The 16,299-nt window shown below is 42.0% G+C and overlaps 1 protein-coding gene across 1 annotated transcript; it reads left to right on the top strand.

Moving 5' to 3' along the window:
* Window positions 1-6,063: 6,063 nt before the first annotated feature.
* Window positions 6,064-10,480, top strand: fmc1 (formation of mitochondrial complex V assembly factor 1 homolog). The gene is given in 2 exon segments (NM_001311017.1): window positions 6,064-6,215; window positions 9,919-10,480. Coding segments are annotated over 2 exon segments (333 nt in total). The 5' UTR covers window positions 6,064-6,086; the 3' UTR covers window positions 10,123-10,480.
* The last annotated feature ends 5,819 nt before the right edge of the window (window positions 10,481-16,299 follow it).

The following is a 16,299-nucleotide window of genomic DNA, read 5'->3' as shown; positions in this document are numbered from 1 at the left end:
TACACGGAGGGCCGAGTGTCTGCAGGTTTTCGCTCTCACCTTGTACTTGATTGACTAATTAGGTTACTAATTGGTTAGTTTCTATACTCACCTGGTCATTTAGGTCTGAATTGGGAACCAATTTATAGGAAAAACCAAAAACCTGCAGACACTCGGCCCTCCATGGAACTGTTTGGACACCCCTGGACTAAGGAATAATCTCTCAAATTAATCTGCAGTCCTCTTGGAGTACTTGGCCTGAAAACTCTAAGCTGTCCCTGTCCAAAGTCAATCTAGTTTTGTTTCAGTTCTAATTTCTGCCTGTCAGCACCTTCTAGGGACAGCAAGAGGCAAAACAAGTAAACCAGTGACTCAGCCCTTATACTGGCACTGGTGAGAGGATATTGCTGTAGAGTGAGGGGAGCCCACCAGGGCCAGACCGCAAGGATGGTTCCTCAATCCAGTAACTTACCTTCACATCCCTGGGCCAGACTACACTTGAAGAAATTTCGTTTTCAGTAAAGACCATCTCTCACATGGATCAGCAGATTCCACAGATTGCACAATTGGAGAAAGCCCTGCCTACACATGTTTAAAAATTATAGGAACAGTAATGAGGCATTGGGTTACAGTATCATACTGTAGCAGGGCAAAGCAAGGACACAAGATGAACAGAAGATAGGGATGCTGTCAGACCATGGCTCAGCGTGAATGTGATGTGGAATAATGTGGGTTAGGCCAGGGTTCAACAAGAACACATCCAAAAATGTAGTTCCTGCCACTGGTGAAGGACCAGGTCCTGTCCCATGGTGACCCCTTCCTGTGTGGTGGTGACATGAGGAGGTGCCTCCCAACACTCAATTTAAATGAATCTAGTACAACTCCTCCTGCTGGAGATGCCCAGCTTTCTAAACCGGCGCTTCACTGCCCCTCTACGCTGCTTGATGGTGTAGGGCCCCTGCCAGGTGGCAAGGAACTTGCAGGCAGTGGTGGGAACCAACAATACTGCATTATCCCTGGCCTGCTCGGTTATAAGACCTCTAGTGATGTCGCTGGGTGTTATCTTGCACACCATGGACAGAACATACAGAATCATCAGGTCCTAGTTGCAGCTGTCTTTTGCTATCACATCCCGAAGTATCCTGTTCAGTGTGGAAGAATGTGGAAGAATATTACATGGACACAGAGGATAATAAAGTATAGCTGAATTCTTTAATGACAGTTTACATGGACGTGGAGATGAAACATGGTTGCTAGTCAAGTTTCTATGAGCAATATGGAGTCAGATTTCCTTTTATAACTAATTACACAGTGGTTAGAAGAACAAAAGGTCACATGGCCCACATGAACAGATATTTCATCATGCCTGACGGGGTCATTTGATAACCCCTGAAAGACAAAAGGTTTCTAGGTAAACACTATCTAATTTAAATAAAAAGCTAGTACTTTAAACCTATTCAAACTGTGAAAAGGTCCTCAGACCAAAGTGTAGTGTAATAAGAAATATCTGTTGAAGAAGTGGGGAAGTGTATTCGACGAAGAGTAGTGTCTGGCCCCACTCCAACAGAGCCTTGTGATGATTATCTGGCGTCTTGCATAACATTTGCTAAAAAAAGTTTTTTAATTTTGTACTCTAATTTTGTTCCCCAACACTTTATGTTGTAGCTTACTATTTAGGAGTTTGTTCTCGTTAAAGACAACTCCTGACAGGCTGTGTTGTAGCCTAATATTTACCCAAATACTTGTAACTATGTTCTGTATTGTAACTGTATTACTGGATTGGAATAAATTGTGTTACATAAAAATATGGCATTCCTCATTCATCTGCATACTCGAGTTCTTAGGGCCATGCCCTGTGGACGGTGCTTGATTGGAGCCAATTTCCTCCTACAACAGGACAATGACCCAAAGCACAGCTCCAAAGAACTACTTAGAGAAGAAGCAGTCAGCTGGTATTCTGTCTATAATGGAGGGGCCAGCCTAGATATCGGAACTCAACCCTATTGAGCTTTTCTGGGAGCAGCTTGACCATATGGAACATAAGAAGTGCCCATCAAGCCGATCAGAGAAGCTCCTCCCAGAGAAGCTCCACCCATATTGAACACCCTCCCCGTCTACCAATTCGTTCCTCTGGGGCCCGCTATAAAGAAACTCCGCCCAGGGATGCTCCATCAATATTTAAAATGCTCTCTTTCAATTCGTTCCTCAAGCAGTGTTGCCAACTTAGCGACTTTGTCGCTAGATTTAGCGACTTTGTCGCTAGATTTAGCGACTTGTCAGACCCCCTTAATGACTTATTTTCAAAAAAGCAACTAACGACAAATCTAGCGACTTTTTGTGGTGTTATTGGAGACTTGTTCTTACTCTTCTCAATGAGCAGCGGGTGCCGCCGTGGGCCCCTCCCCCATCTGAAAGCACTCACAGTTCTAGCACAGCAGTTCCTCCGAGTTGCAGTCAGAGCAGGAGATGTTAACTCCTCCGCATCCAGACTGAAAATGAATCGCGCATGCGCATGTAAATACGCATGTATATTATTTTCCCCAACGAGAGTTTTGTACGTTAAAAAAGAAAAGAAAAATCCATTCATGATGCTGATGGGAAATTATGCAAATTAGGCGATGACATCATTTAGCGACTTCTAGCGACTTTCCTTACTGAGGAGTTGGCAACACTGTCCTCAAGGTGCCTCAGCGCTTATCGTTCTTTTTGAATACTTCCCTGTTCTACGGGTCACAGTAACAGCCAAAATGACAGAGTCTTAAGAATTTTGCTTATTTACATGAACAGTTTACATTGCCAGCACAGATTGCATATTGAATGGGCTACACTGGCCTATATCAGTGATTTTCCTAAATATACCACTGAACTATTCGCTTCCCCTTTGCATGGTTAGGGAGGTCTATAAATCAGTGGTTATTAGGGGTACAGTTAAAAAGAGATAGTCGGGATCACCTCTATGCACGGCTTGGGCTCTGGAACCACACTCCTTCAGAGAGGATGGACTCTTCACCACTCTGGAGTTGCCCATGGTGAGAGGCGGCGGGCTGGTGTGGGTTTGCTTATAGCTCAACAGCTCTGCCGCCATGTGTTGGAGTTTACCCCGGTGAACGAGAGGGTCATTTCCCTGCGCCTACGGGTCGGGGATAGGTCTCTTACTGTTGTTTGTGCCTACGGGCCAAACGGCAGTGCAGAATACCCGACCTTCTTGGAGTCTCTGGGAGGGGTGCTGGAAAGTGCTCTGACTAGGGACTGTCGTTCTACTGGGGGACTTCAACGCCCACGTGGGCAACGACAGTGACACCTGGAGGGGCGTGATTGGGAGGAACGGCCCCCCTGATCTGAACCCGAGCGGTGTTCAGTTATTGGACTTCTGTGCTAGTCACAGTTTGTCCATAACGAACACCATGTTCAAGCATAAGGGTGTCCATCAGTGCACGTGGCACCAGGACACCCTAGGCCGTAGGTTGATGATCGACTTTGTTGTCGTTTCATCTGACCTGCGGCCGTATGTCTTGGACACTCGGGTGAAGAGAGGGGCGGAGCTGTCAACTGATCACCACCTGGTGGTGAGTTGGATCCGATGGCGGGGGAGGAAGCTGGACAGACTCAGCAGACCCAAGCGTACTGTAAGGGTCTGCTGGGAACGTCTGGCCGAGTCTCCTGTCAGAGAGATCTTTAACTCCCACCTCCGGCAGAGCTTCGACTGGGTCCCGAGGGAGGCTGGAGATATTGAGTCCGAGTGGACCATGTTCTCCACCGCCATTGTCGAAGCGGCCGCTCGGCGCTGTGGCCGTAAGGTCTCCGGTGCCTGGCGAGGCGGCAATCCCCGAACCCAGTGGTGGACACCGGAAGTAAGGGATGCCGTCAAGCTGAAGAAGGAGTCCTATCAGGCCTGGTTGGCTTGTGGGACTCCTGAGGCAGCTGACGGGTACCGGCAGGCCAAGCGGACTGCAGCCCGGGTGGTTGTGGAGGCAAAATGGTCCTCAGTCCGAGGCAATGGTCCTCAGTCGGAAAAGGATGGCTTGCCCACTTCAGGTTGGTGGAGAGTGCCTGCCTCAAGTGGAGGAGTTTAAGTATCTAGGGGTCTTGTTGGAATGGGAGATTGACAGACAGATCGGTGCAGCTTCTGCAGTAATGTATTGGTCTGTCGTGCTGAAGAAAGAGCTGAGCCGCAAGGCGAAGCTCTTGATTTACCGGTCAATCTACATTCCTACTCTCCCCTATGGTCATGAGCTTTGGGTCATGACCGAAAGGACAAAATCCCGGATACAGGCGGCCGAAATGAGCGTTCTCCGCAGGGTGGCTGGGCAATCCCTTAGAGATAGGGTGAGAAGCTCGGTCACCCGGGAGGAGCTCAGAGTAGAGCCGCTGCTCCTACACATCGAGAGGGGTCAGCTGAGGTGGCTTGGGCATCTGTTTCGGATGCCTCCGGAACGCTTTCCTGGGAAGATGTTCCGGTCCTGTCCCACCGGGAGGAGACCCCGGGGAAGACCTAGGACACGCTGGAGGGACTATGTCTCCCGGCTGGCCTGGGAACGCCTCGGTGTCTCCCCGGAAGAGCTGGAGGAAGTGTCTGGGGAGAGGGAAGTCTGGGCATCCCTGCTTAGACTGCTGCCCCCGCGACCCGGCCCCGGATGAAGCTGAAGAAGATAGGTATGTATGTATTTTAAATTATTATTATTAAGTTATGTATGTATGTATTTTAAATTATTATTAAGTTATAAACTTGTGTACAGTGGCTAGTTGGCCATAGTTCCCTGAAGTAAAGAAGGCAGGCACATTGCATTCGTCATATTTATATTTATTCGTATGTGCTAGGCTAATAGCCTACTATACACTAAAATGTACGTACTTCGCCAAGTATGCAGAATGTGATTCGTAATTTCACACTTAACTCTCGTTCGCTACCAAATAATTTTGACTTGTACAGGTCCGGATAAAATTTAAGAGAACTGCACCTTTTTCTTTCATTTTTTTCGGAGCTGTATATCTCCCGGAGATTGCGGAGAGATTCCGGAGACGCTATTAAAATGGGGAAGACCAGAAACTTCCGGGAGAGTTCGGATGTCTGGAAAAGTAACGTGCATCGTAAAAACTAGGCCATGTCTGAATATCAAATCACTTAGCTACTACATACTACAAGTACGTATTGTTTAGCAAAGTAAGCTAGTATGCCACTATTGGGAATGATTGGGACATACTACCTCCTTGTGAAATGGTGTCGCAACACTAGATTATTTTGTCAGGAATTTTCATTGAGGCAAGTTTGAATATTTAGCTAGACACCGTTAAGCATTGTGTTAAACTAACGTTTCTTATGAAGTTTACTTCCACCACAAATTGCATTAAGGAACTGTAAGGCTTTTGCCACTGGCCGTTTTAGTAGCTTATTAGCCAGTAATACTACTAGTATATTACTACTTGAAATAGTCATAAGAATTGATCAATTGCTAGCGAAACTGAAGAACCTTACACTGCCCATTCATGGCCCCACGTTCGATTTTCTTTCATTGTTTAGTTTACTTCGTTTATTATCTGTTGTAATTCGCCCTCAAACTATATTCATGTTTTACAGTAAAAAAAAAGTAAGATGATGTGATTTTCACTATTTTAGACACGAAACAATCGTTAGATACGGCCATCGTTTCTCATCTTCTTCAAAAGGAAAAAAAACAAATCGGCACATAACCAGAGAAAACAAGGCGCCGCAAGCTATGAGCAACCATTGGAAGATGGGGTGTTCTATATGGGCGGATCTTCCCTGCCGCGGGCCGCAGACAGACCCTTCAGCAGGCCAGGGAAAGCAAGAAACTCGCTGCAGTCGCGATCTTTCACCGCCCCCTGCTGGTGGCACCAGCTTTAAAACAAAACAAAAACAAACAAATATGATAAACACCTCGCGGACAGCTCCACACAGCACCCTAAACATATTCTATAGGTAATATTATCAAACCATAAACAAATGGGCGTCACGTACAAGAACTGTATTGTCCAAAACAAATTTTTATCTTACCTTAGTTTCGTTAAAGTTTGTCAGGGTTGACCCAATCCAGCAGGAGGCGGCAGCAGCTAGTATGCGATATCGTTGAGGAAGAAGTCTGTCCAAAATGGCGGGGCTGTCCTCACCTCTCCGCGTTTGCAGGGGAATACTAAAAGAGATCCGAGCAATTAAAGGACCAGAATACAAACAGACTTTGGCGTACAATTACGTTTTCCAACAATTCCGTAAAAATCTGGTAAGTTGCGCTATTGACATGTTACATCAGTGTCACCGTGACGTCTAGGTACAACTACGTGTTAGTTAGCAATAGTGCTTTTATTGCTGCACTAGTAGCTAGTATGATGATGCTTCCCGTTACCAACCCCCTAGTCATTGTTGGACTCTTGGTGAACGGGTTATCTTGCAGGCAAACGTTAGGAACTTAGTAAAATGAGTTGTTATGGGTGGGTAATGGCAGCACTCAATTCGGACCAATAACCGTAGTTTGCTGTGTACTCAACTTCAGAATGGCTGTAAGTTATTCTTACCCCCGCATAGAGTTACGTTAGCTGGCTAGCAACGTCAAGGTGACCGTGAACAACTGCCCTTTTTGATGCTTCAAAAGTGATGTAAATGTCATGTGCTTGCCAGCTTGTTTACGTTTGAAAGTTTGGATTTGAATTTGGGATAATCTTAACATGTTTGGAAAAAAAAAACGTTGTTTCGTGTCCCTAGTTGTAACAGTTGAAGAGATTCTGTTAATGGGATCATTTATGCTATTTATTGATTATAAATAACAGCAGATATTCAGATTTTCAGTGGAGCCTAAACGTGTGAAACAGTTGGTCTCTAGCTTGAACGTTTCAAGAGATACTGCTAGAGGTTTAAGGAATGTTCATTCTTAAAATTTTGACTAATTAAAGAGAGAGTTTGTCCTAAATTCAATTTCACCCAAATATGAATCTAGGTCGAAACTATACCTTTAAATCATGTAAAATCCCACCCACTGACAGGTGCCATGATAATGAGATTATCAGTGTTATTCACTTCACCTGTCAGTGGTCATAATGTTAGGACTGATCGGTGTATGTTGTGCTTACCCTATTAAAAGTTATTTATAATGTGGAATAGGGCTGCCACTGGGTGTAAAAATTGCCTCTTTTTCAATTGTAATGGTAATTAGTCCCACATGATAAATCTATTATTTAATTTCTTAATCATGCCATACAATTGTACATTACAACCTGCCTCAATAGTTGGGCAACTTGGGTTTCTTGTTTAACCTCAGGTATGTTGAAATACAGTTAGGTCTGGAAATATTTGGATGCTGACACAATTTTCATAATTTTGGCTTTGTACCCCACTACAGTGGATTTGATATAAAATCACCGAGACTCAATTGAAGTGCAGACTTTCAGCTTTAATTCAAGGGGTTGAACAAAAATATTGTATGAAACATTTAGGAATTGCAGCCATTTTCATACACACAATCTGAGCAGACAATATATCCCAATATACTTCATAATTAAGCTGCTTCTGTCTTCTGTCACATCATCAATAAACACTAATGACCCAGTGCCAATGGAAGCCATGCATGCCCATGCCATCACACTGCCTCCACCGTGTTTTACAGATGATGTGGTATGCTTCGGATCATGGGCCGTTTCAAGCCTTCTCCATATTTTTTTCTTCCTATCATTCTGGTACAGGTTGATCTTAGTTTCATCTGTGCAAAGAATGTTGTTCCAGAACTGGGCTTGCTTTTTTAGATGTTTTTTAGCCAAGTGTAATCTGGCCTGTCTATACTTGAGGCTTATGAATGGTTTGCACCTTAGTGAACCCTCTGCATTTGCTCTTGTGAAGTCTTTATGGTAGACTTGGATAATGATATGCCTACCTCCTGGAGAGTGTTCTTCACTTGGCTGGAAGTTGTGAAGGAGTTTTTCTTTACCATGGAAAGGATCCTACGATCATCCACCACTGTTGTCTTTGTGGACGTACAGGCCTTTTTGTGTTGCAGGGCTCACCAGTGAGTTATTTATTCTCAGAATGTACCAAACTGTTGATTTGGCCACTTCTAATGTTCCTGCTATCTCCCTGCTGGATTTTTTTTTTTGCAGCCAGTTTTACTTGCATTAAGATCTCCTTCAGATGTTTATCATCAATATTGTTATTTCATCATGATAAAAAATAGGATTTTCTGTTGGGTTGCCTATCCTTAGTTTCTCGATTGAGGATCCCAATCATAATTACAGGAGGGACGTCAGCCAAAAGACTACTCTTTTAGGCAGAATCTGGTTTAATTGTTTAGGATCGTTTTACAATGTTGTTGTTAATGTGTTCTCAATCATCTTACTTAAAATAGGGTTATAAAACGCTTCCTTCATGGCTGACGTAAGAAATGGGACTCATAGAAGAATGTGCTATAGAGACAGGCTTACCACAAAAACAACCTCAGAAAATTAGAATATATAATTTGCCACACTTCTATAATTTGGCTGACTACATGAACTACAGGAACATCTACAGAATCTCCTTGAATATGACACTCATCACACCTAACTCATTCAAAATAACCAAGCTACTGTTATTATTGCTATTCCTGTGCATCAAACCTAACTCTACATTTGTCCCACTGTAGATGGTGTAATTGGTTATTTGTTTGGATTTTTAAATTACTTAAGATTGGCATTGTGTTGTCCTGTCCACATTCTCAGTTGACTTACCTTGTCAAATAAGTGTGTTATAATTTTATGGCCCAGTCCTAGTGTCAGCTATGATATGCCACCTTTTGATTGGTAAAACCTTTAGTTATAGAAAAACAGTAGGTGAAGTACAGCCAGTAACATAATGATGGAAACAAAGTGATATCATACCATGGTATCCATAGCTGTACTCTACAATTACATTTCATTTTCTTCACAGTGATTTATCCTGAATGGTTTCATTAAGTAGAAAATGTGACATCTTCATTTGCTAACTTAGGTATTTTCTGCATTTCATTCAGGATGTTTAAGCAAGCATAAATGCATAATTCCTATCCTGACATACACTGGGGTACATGTAAGGGAACCAGTCCTGCAGCAGGACCGGTATCTGCTCCATTATGGGAGGAGGAACAGGAGGATCACTGCCAGAGCCCTACAAAATGACTTCCAGTGGGCTACTGGTGTGCATGTTTCTGACCAAACTGTCAGAAACCGACTCCATGAGGGCCTGACATCCTCTAGTGGGACCTGTGCTCACAGCCCAGCACTGTGCAGCTTGATTGGCATTCACCGGAGAACACCAGAATCGAACTGTGCGGTGCTCCTGTTACTCTTGACAGATAGGGGCAGATACTGGTCCTGCTGCTGGGTTGATTCCCTTCTACGGCCCCTGTCCAGCCTTCCTTGTGTAGCGACCCGTCTCTTGGTATCTGCTCCATGCTCTGGAGACTGTACGGGGAGACACAGCAAACCTTGCGACAGCACGTATAGATATGCCATCCTGAAGGAGCTGGACTGCCTGTGTAACCAAATGGGCTGCAGATACTGCCTCATGCTACCAGTAGTGACCAGGATACTAGATAAATGCACAACTAGAGAATAATTAGTCAGGAAGGATAAGGAGACATGAATGGTCTGTGGCCACCACCTGCAAAACCATTCCCTTTTTGGGGGTTGTCTTGCAGTTGCCTCTCCAGTGCACCTGTTCTCACTTCCATTTGCACCAAAACAGGTGACCCTGAATCACAATCACTTATGCTTCCTAACTGGACAGATATATTTCCTTGAAGTTTAATTGACTTGGTGTTAAACTATGATGATTACATGTTCTTTTAATATTTGTTGAGCAGTGTATTCGTGCCAGCACAACATCTCAATCAAAATTAAATTCTAAACTCTGCTAACATTCCTACCCGCAAGCCATATATATGTTTTTGTTCTTATGTCTTAATTATGTCTTTGCCTGTTTAGATCACCAGTGAGAGATATTGCCGTGCTCAGGAAGAGGCTCTACATGCTTCCCATACCTACCTCTGTCTGCTCAGCTCCACACGACAACACATTGCTCTCTATGACATGTACCATGGGAAAGGTCAGCGTGGCACAGAGGAGATGGCAGGAATAGTGGGACTCCGGCTGCCCACTCAGCCCGGAGGGAAGGGCTGGGAGAAGTAAGAAGGAGGGAAAAGCCTCTTGCCACACCAGAGGAATATAATCATCACGGTGGACCTAATGCTATTTTACTCAGAAGAGACAAACTCTGCAATGAACAAGGACTCTGAATTGTCATGATCCAATTGAGGATAGAAACTATTAAGAATTATGAAATTCTCAAATATCTCTACCACCACTCACTTGGTGTCTGTAAGGCTGGAAACAATGGATCTACTTAAATATTTATTTGTGGCTCATTAAGCGCACTGAATCACTGTAATTTGTTGTCTTGCAATCCATATTCTGCTAGTACCTGTTAATAATTGAACATTAAATTAAATGTATTCAGTGTGATACCATAAATAATGCCACATCTCTCATATGACCTCCATTTTATGTTTTACTGGGACCATTTTTTGATGTTCTGATAAAGCTCACATACTCAGCACATAAAACGACGGAGATAAGAATTCAGTCATGAGCACGTCGAGCAAATACAATGAATGCGTTAAAGATGAAGCATGACTTATGGGGTTGTCAGGACGATATGAAAACATTGGGTGGTCTTTTAACTAAGAAGGGAATGCTTCACCTTGGTTAGCGAATTTAGCATTAAACTGAGATGACCAGGAAGAAAGGTAGTGTCTTTGGTACATAAGAGTTATGACTGGTAGTTGTTCAGAAGCAGATTGTGGACAAATAATACCAAAACAAATCTGCTATTGCTTCATGTTAATGTTGCTAATATTTGTAGCAGTTAATCTCACATTTCTATTGCAGCACCCCAAAAACCGTGTTGACAATATGCTTTAACGATGTCTCTGTTCTGTTTTCAGTGTTATACATAAAAGCTGTTTACACTGTCTTTAAGTTATATAGAGACAACCCAAGAAATAGTGTGTCCATTCTGTCTGCCTCCATCAAAGTGGACGCACGACCCAACCCAGTGGCCGGAGGTGTCATATCCTGATATGCTTTGTACACGTACCTTATTGAATCTCCAGGTGATGTACTTATGACATCTGTCACTTTGTTTTATTTTGGAAATCTGTCCAATGTTACTGTAAACAAATCATAGACTGTATAAATAATGGACGACGCCCTTTCGCTCTTTTCCATTGGTGAAAAATGAAGCCACTAGTGTCCTGATACGGCGCTGACATCTTGGACTTGCGTCTGCGCAGATAGCGATCTTGGGACCAGTTCTGCGCAGTAGTTATGCGCAGTAGCGAGAAGGAAGTAAAGCCGTAAAGCCGCGAAATCAACGGCCCCACCCCTGTGCCCCGCACTCACTCTCCCTCGCAGAATGCGCATACCGTAATCAATCGCAAGTCCAAGTACAGTACAACCTTTGCTTGTTAAACCTAGACGATATGTTATAGCCTAACTTACATCATGTTTAACCTTAATTTAGAATAGGCCTAATACAAAAATAATTGGTAACTTCTAGCTAACGATCACCTGCTAACTATTAACATGGCTATTAACGAGGCTTGTTGTCTTTTAGCTAACGTTAGCTAGCCCATTACATTTATTTACTAATTAAATAGCTTATAAAGTTAACTTACCGAAAAAAATTCAAAGATCGATTGGAAATGCCAGATCGGTTAGCACAATGTACTGCAGAACAACCCATTATGTCCGTGTGAAATTATATCAATTATATAAATTTAGAGATTAAATGTAAAGTTCCAATCTTCTCAGTCCTCCGAAGATTCAGTGGCTCCTCGGCTCAGATAGCTGTCAATCACAGCTGTGAATCACGACATCACACCACCGTTTTTAGAGCATTAAATAACTAACTAAAAACAAACTTATTTTAAAAACAAACTCTTGAATTTACATTAGCGTGATACAAACTACAGTAAATGACAGAAACCAGCTTCGGAAAAAATATATTTGAAGGGTAATTTAATTGTTTAGTTGGTCTCGCGTCCCATTGAATAACATGGGGAGGGCGGGGTTTATGACCTATACTGGGACCACTCACCAGGGGGCGATCGAGACGTTTTGGCTTCACTTTTCAGGGCTTGTGCGGCACGCTTGAAACAAATTAAATCGCTAACATGTTTAGCAAGTTAACGAGCTAGCACCCTGCAACTATACGGTAGGCTACAATGAATGATGTGTATTGCTACAATAGTTTGCAATGAACAATACCACCTGTTGCTTAATTTAATTTTTGAAGATTAAATTCCCTATAATTTTCTTATCATGGCATTGTCAGCATTTAGACACACTTTGAATTGGGATTACTATAACAATAATCATAAAATCACTTAAGGGAAGCGAATTTGCCTTTTCAATGCAGCATCAACATTCACTTTTTGGCCGGTGTTGAAGTGTTTGCCACCACACACATAAAGGTGTTGACAGGACGGGTCCCATAGTTGACCAATTTCATTCACTGCGGATTGCCAGAAGCCACAGATCTCTTCTTTTGCTGTCCTTCACATTTTTGAGAAGTAAAGAAAAGCGTAAACTAGGGTTTTTCCTGTTATTCGACACACATAACAAAACGCAGCAGCTTTTAGGCATGGTACCAGTAATATTTCAAATTTTGCGCCGTTGTCTTTCTACACTTCTACAGCGCTAGCTGCTGTCCCCCAAAAGGAGGCGTGGTCATTCGGTCGAGAGGAAAGTGATGTAAAGCTGTTCACATCTATGAGTAAAAACGTCCGTGGCTACAACCTTCAGAAATAAAACTGTCCACGGTTATATTGCGACTATTTCTGGTGGATTTTCTAAGTACGCATAATTGAAACTTCGCTTCAGAAACTACGTTATAGTAAAGCCTTAAATAAAACTATATTGTGACTATTTCTGGTGGAAGTACGCATGCGTGCATTATTTTTGTGGTAATATAGGCTAGCTCAAACCCCTTGGGCAGGAAAAAAGGGGTTTCCACGATTTTCTCGTCTTTTCACTTGACAAATTAAGTTATCGTCACCTATGAAAATGCTTGTGGCAAAAGCCATACATTTCATAGATGCTGTTTGTGGTGGAGGTAAACCTCATAAGAAACGAAATATTCAAACTTGGCATGATAGTAACGCCTGATGTTGCGGTTAACGACACAGCCACTCACGTGGGAGGTCCAGGTTCGAATCCATTGAGGGTGGTAACCACGTTTATGGCAATTAATTGCGGGCCGGCTTGACTAGTTGCAGAAGTGTTCTTATTGGGCAGGGCACTTGAACCCGAAACCTTTGTCATATTGTCTTAGATATAACCGCAACTAAATGAGCTGCGGTATAAACCCAGTTGTGGACAGTCATACTGACAGAAATGGGACAAAAACGGAATTATATAAAAACCAGTAAAACTTGGCAAATGATTGTGAATTTGTTCCTCAACAAACTTGCAGAAAATCTATACTGTGCAACCAAGATTTTTTGTAAATCATCATCTGCATCACTGTTTTTCCATGACTTTTAGAAAAATAACAATGGATTAGTATACCGTTAAAATACAATGTTGGCCTAATAACCCATTACAATATCTAACAAAAAAAAGCTAGGTGAGTGCAGATGACATCTTGGAACTTCCGGTTGAGAATCTGTTCATCATAGCAGACATGAACAGCCTATACACCTCCATATATCGACAATGCAGAAAATCAAATAGGTGTCAAATACTTTTTCACCATATGTAGGTGCTTAAGATTGTCACCCAAAGCATGTAAAGCAGTTGATAAGCCCAATTAATTGTTACTGAACACAATGTTAGTCTTCCACTACTGTACTATCCAATATTTTTAATCTGTGTAGCAGTAATGGAATAAATATAAATACAACTGCGAATTGTGTCTTTTATTACCTAACATTTGAACAGTATTGCATTATTTGCTGCCTTAGCACCAACAGTTGTGTTTTTCCTTTCTATCTGGAATCAATTGGTTTTTCTGCTCTTTTACATATTGTCTGTTCAAAACCTTTTCATTTTCTATTGTTCTATTGCAGGTGAAATAGTGAGCGATATTTTAAATGTAGCTTTGTAATAAAGTAACTGTATTAACCTTTTGCCTACTACCTCTCCATACCTGCCCTTACAATTTAGCCTGACCCTAGCCCCCAATCAAATTAACTTATCCAGTGTAAACTGTTGGTACTTAAAGCAGGACAGGCTTACCCTAGCCCAGTGGCACAACATTATTGCAGCATAAAACTAGGGCCTGAGTTGGGGGTCCAGAGAGACTTTGGCCTAAACAGAATGTAACCCGGGACTCGGCTAACCAGACATGAAATAACTCCACCTACTTGGCCAAGCATCAGACCAAAGGGACACCAACCGACCACAAGTGTGAGTGTAGCTTGAGTCCACTCCTATCACATGAGCATTAAGGGATGGCGTGGTGTGACACAAGTAAGCAATTCCCAGTGCTAAATTGATGACTAACGTTGCCTTTAGCCTGGGTTTAAATAGATTTACCTTAGAGCTACCCAGCAGACTGGCACAAATGAATGCACATGCACAGCAGCACCCGCAGTCCAGACAAACTCACACATACAGTGAAAATGCAATGCATAATGAAACCCCACCAACATATGGTGTCAAATTATGTTAGAAAGCCACAGAATAACACACTTTCCTACAACCCCACAGTCATTGCATGTTTAACAAGAGATTGGATATCTGTGTCATTGTGAATGAAGGTCTCATTTCAATCCAAATTCTGCATTACTATGTACAATAGGCTACATTTACTATTCAGTATGAATTTTTTATGTGAGTGTAACCTTACACAGTGGGGTTACACTAAATACCAATTAAAGTCAAAGGAATCAGGCAAATGACAATCAGTGAGAATCAAGACCCAGTCTACAAAAGGTATGTATGTGTGTGTGTATGTAAATACAATATAATTCAAAAGTTTGGGGTTACTTGTTTTTAAAATAGAAACAATTTTCTGTCCATTAAAATAACATAAAATTGATCAGAAATACTGTGTAGATATTGATCATTTTGTAAATGACTGTTGTAGCTGGAAACAGCAGATTTTTTATGGAATATCTACATAGGTGTACAGAAGCCCATTATCAGCAACCACCAGTCCTGTGTTCAAATGGCACATTGTTTGCTAATCCAAGTTAATCATTTTAAAAGGCTATGTGATCATTAGAAAACCCTTTGGCAATTATGTTATTTAAAATCTTGTGCATTAAAAGAAGCAATAAACAACCGAACAGCGCAGACTGTCTCTAACCAGAATATAAAAAGGAGTGGGAGGCCCCAGTGCTCAAATGAGCAAGAGGACAAATACATTAGTTTGTCTAGTTTGAGAAATAGTCGCCTTATGCTTCCTCAACTAGCAGCTTCATTAAATAGTACCAGCAAAACACCATTCTCAACCTCAAAAGTAAAGAGGCGACTCAGGGAAATTGTTAACCTATTAGTAGGTTAATATTTTCAAATATGCAAATTTGAGCCTAACCATGAAAAGTAGATAAATGTTCAACTTTATGCTAATGTGCACGCAGTGTGCACTTGAAGAAGGGCTCAGCGACAGCTTGCCAGAGATTTGAGCGATTTGGGAGTTGTAAGAGCATGCAGTTTTACTTCCACAAGCTGGCATTGCCATTGTCAGTAATTAGGTATGGCTAGCGAGCCAGCCTGCTAGCTAGTTAGTTGCTGGCTTGAGGAAACTTTACTAAGTGAAAGGTTAGTAAGGTTGGTGTTGAATTTGCTATGTAGTCATGCTAACATCATGACAACTTTTTGTTATTACATTAGTATGAATACATATTAATTATTTTGTTTGTGATGCCTAACTAGACTGTAAACACACACCCTGCAAAGAACTATCAATATTATATGAGTTCCCTTTTTAATATTTAAGGTGTGCAATTACTGATATGAACAAAACACGTTTTTCTTTTATGATTTCCATATGCAATTTCAAAGGAACAAATCATATTTTTGTTTCAAATTCAGAAATGAAAAACTAAAGAAGAGATGTTCTCTGTTGGGCCAAAATTAATTTTGAATCTGAAATCACCATTGTACAATATAATCCAGTGGTCAAAAAGTACACAGACCGACTATAGGTGAGCATGCTATAGCAATTTCACTCAGTCTATCTTTAATGTACTGAATATCTTATTTGACCGCATTTTCATGAGTTTCTCGGCATATGTTATCTTCTCACGCCGATTCCTTTCAGCCAAATAAAATGTATCCATGGGGCGGGTTATTCCT

This window comes from Esox lucius, chromosome 11 (genome assembly GCF_011004845.1).
Source record: "Esox lucius isolate fEsoLuc1 chromosome 11, fEsoLuc1.pri, whole genome shotgun sequence".
In the NCBI taxonomy this organism is placed as follows: Eukaryota; Metazoa; Chordata; class Actinopteri; order Esociformes; family Esocidae; genus Esox; species Esox lucius.
The sequence above is the reverse complement of the archived record's forward strand: the minus strand, read 5'-3'. Positions and strand labels throughout refer to the sequence as shown.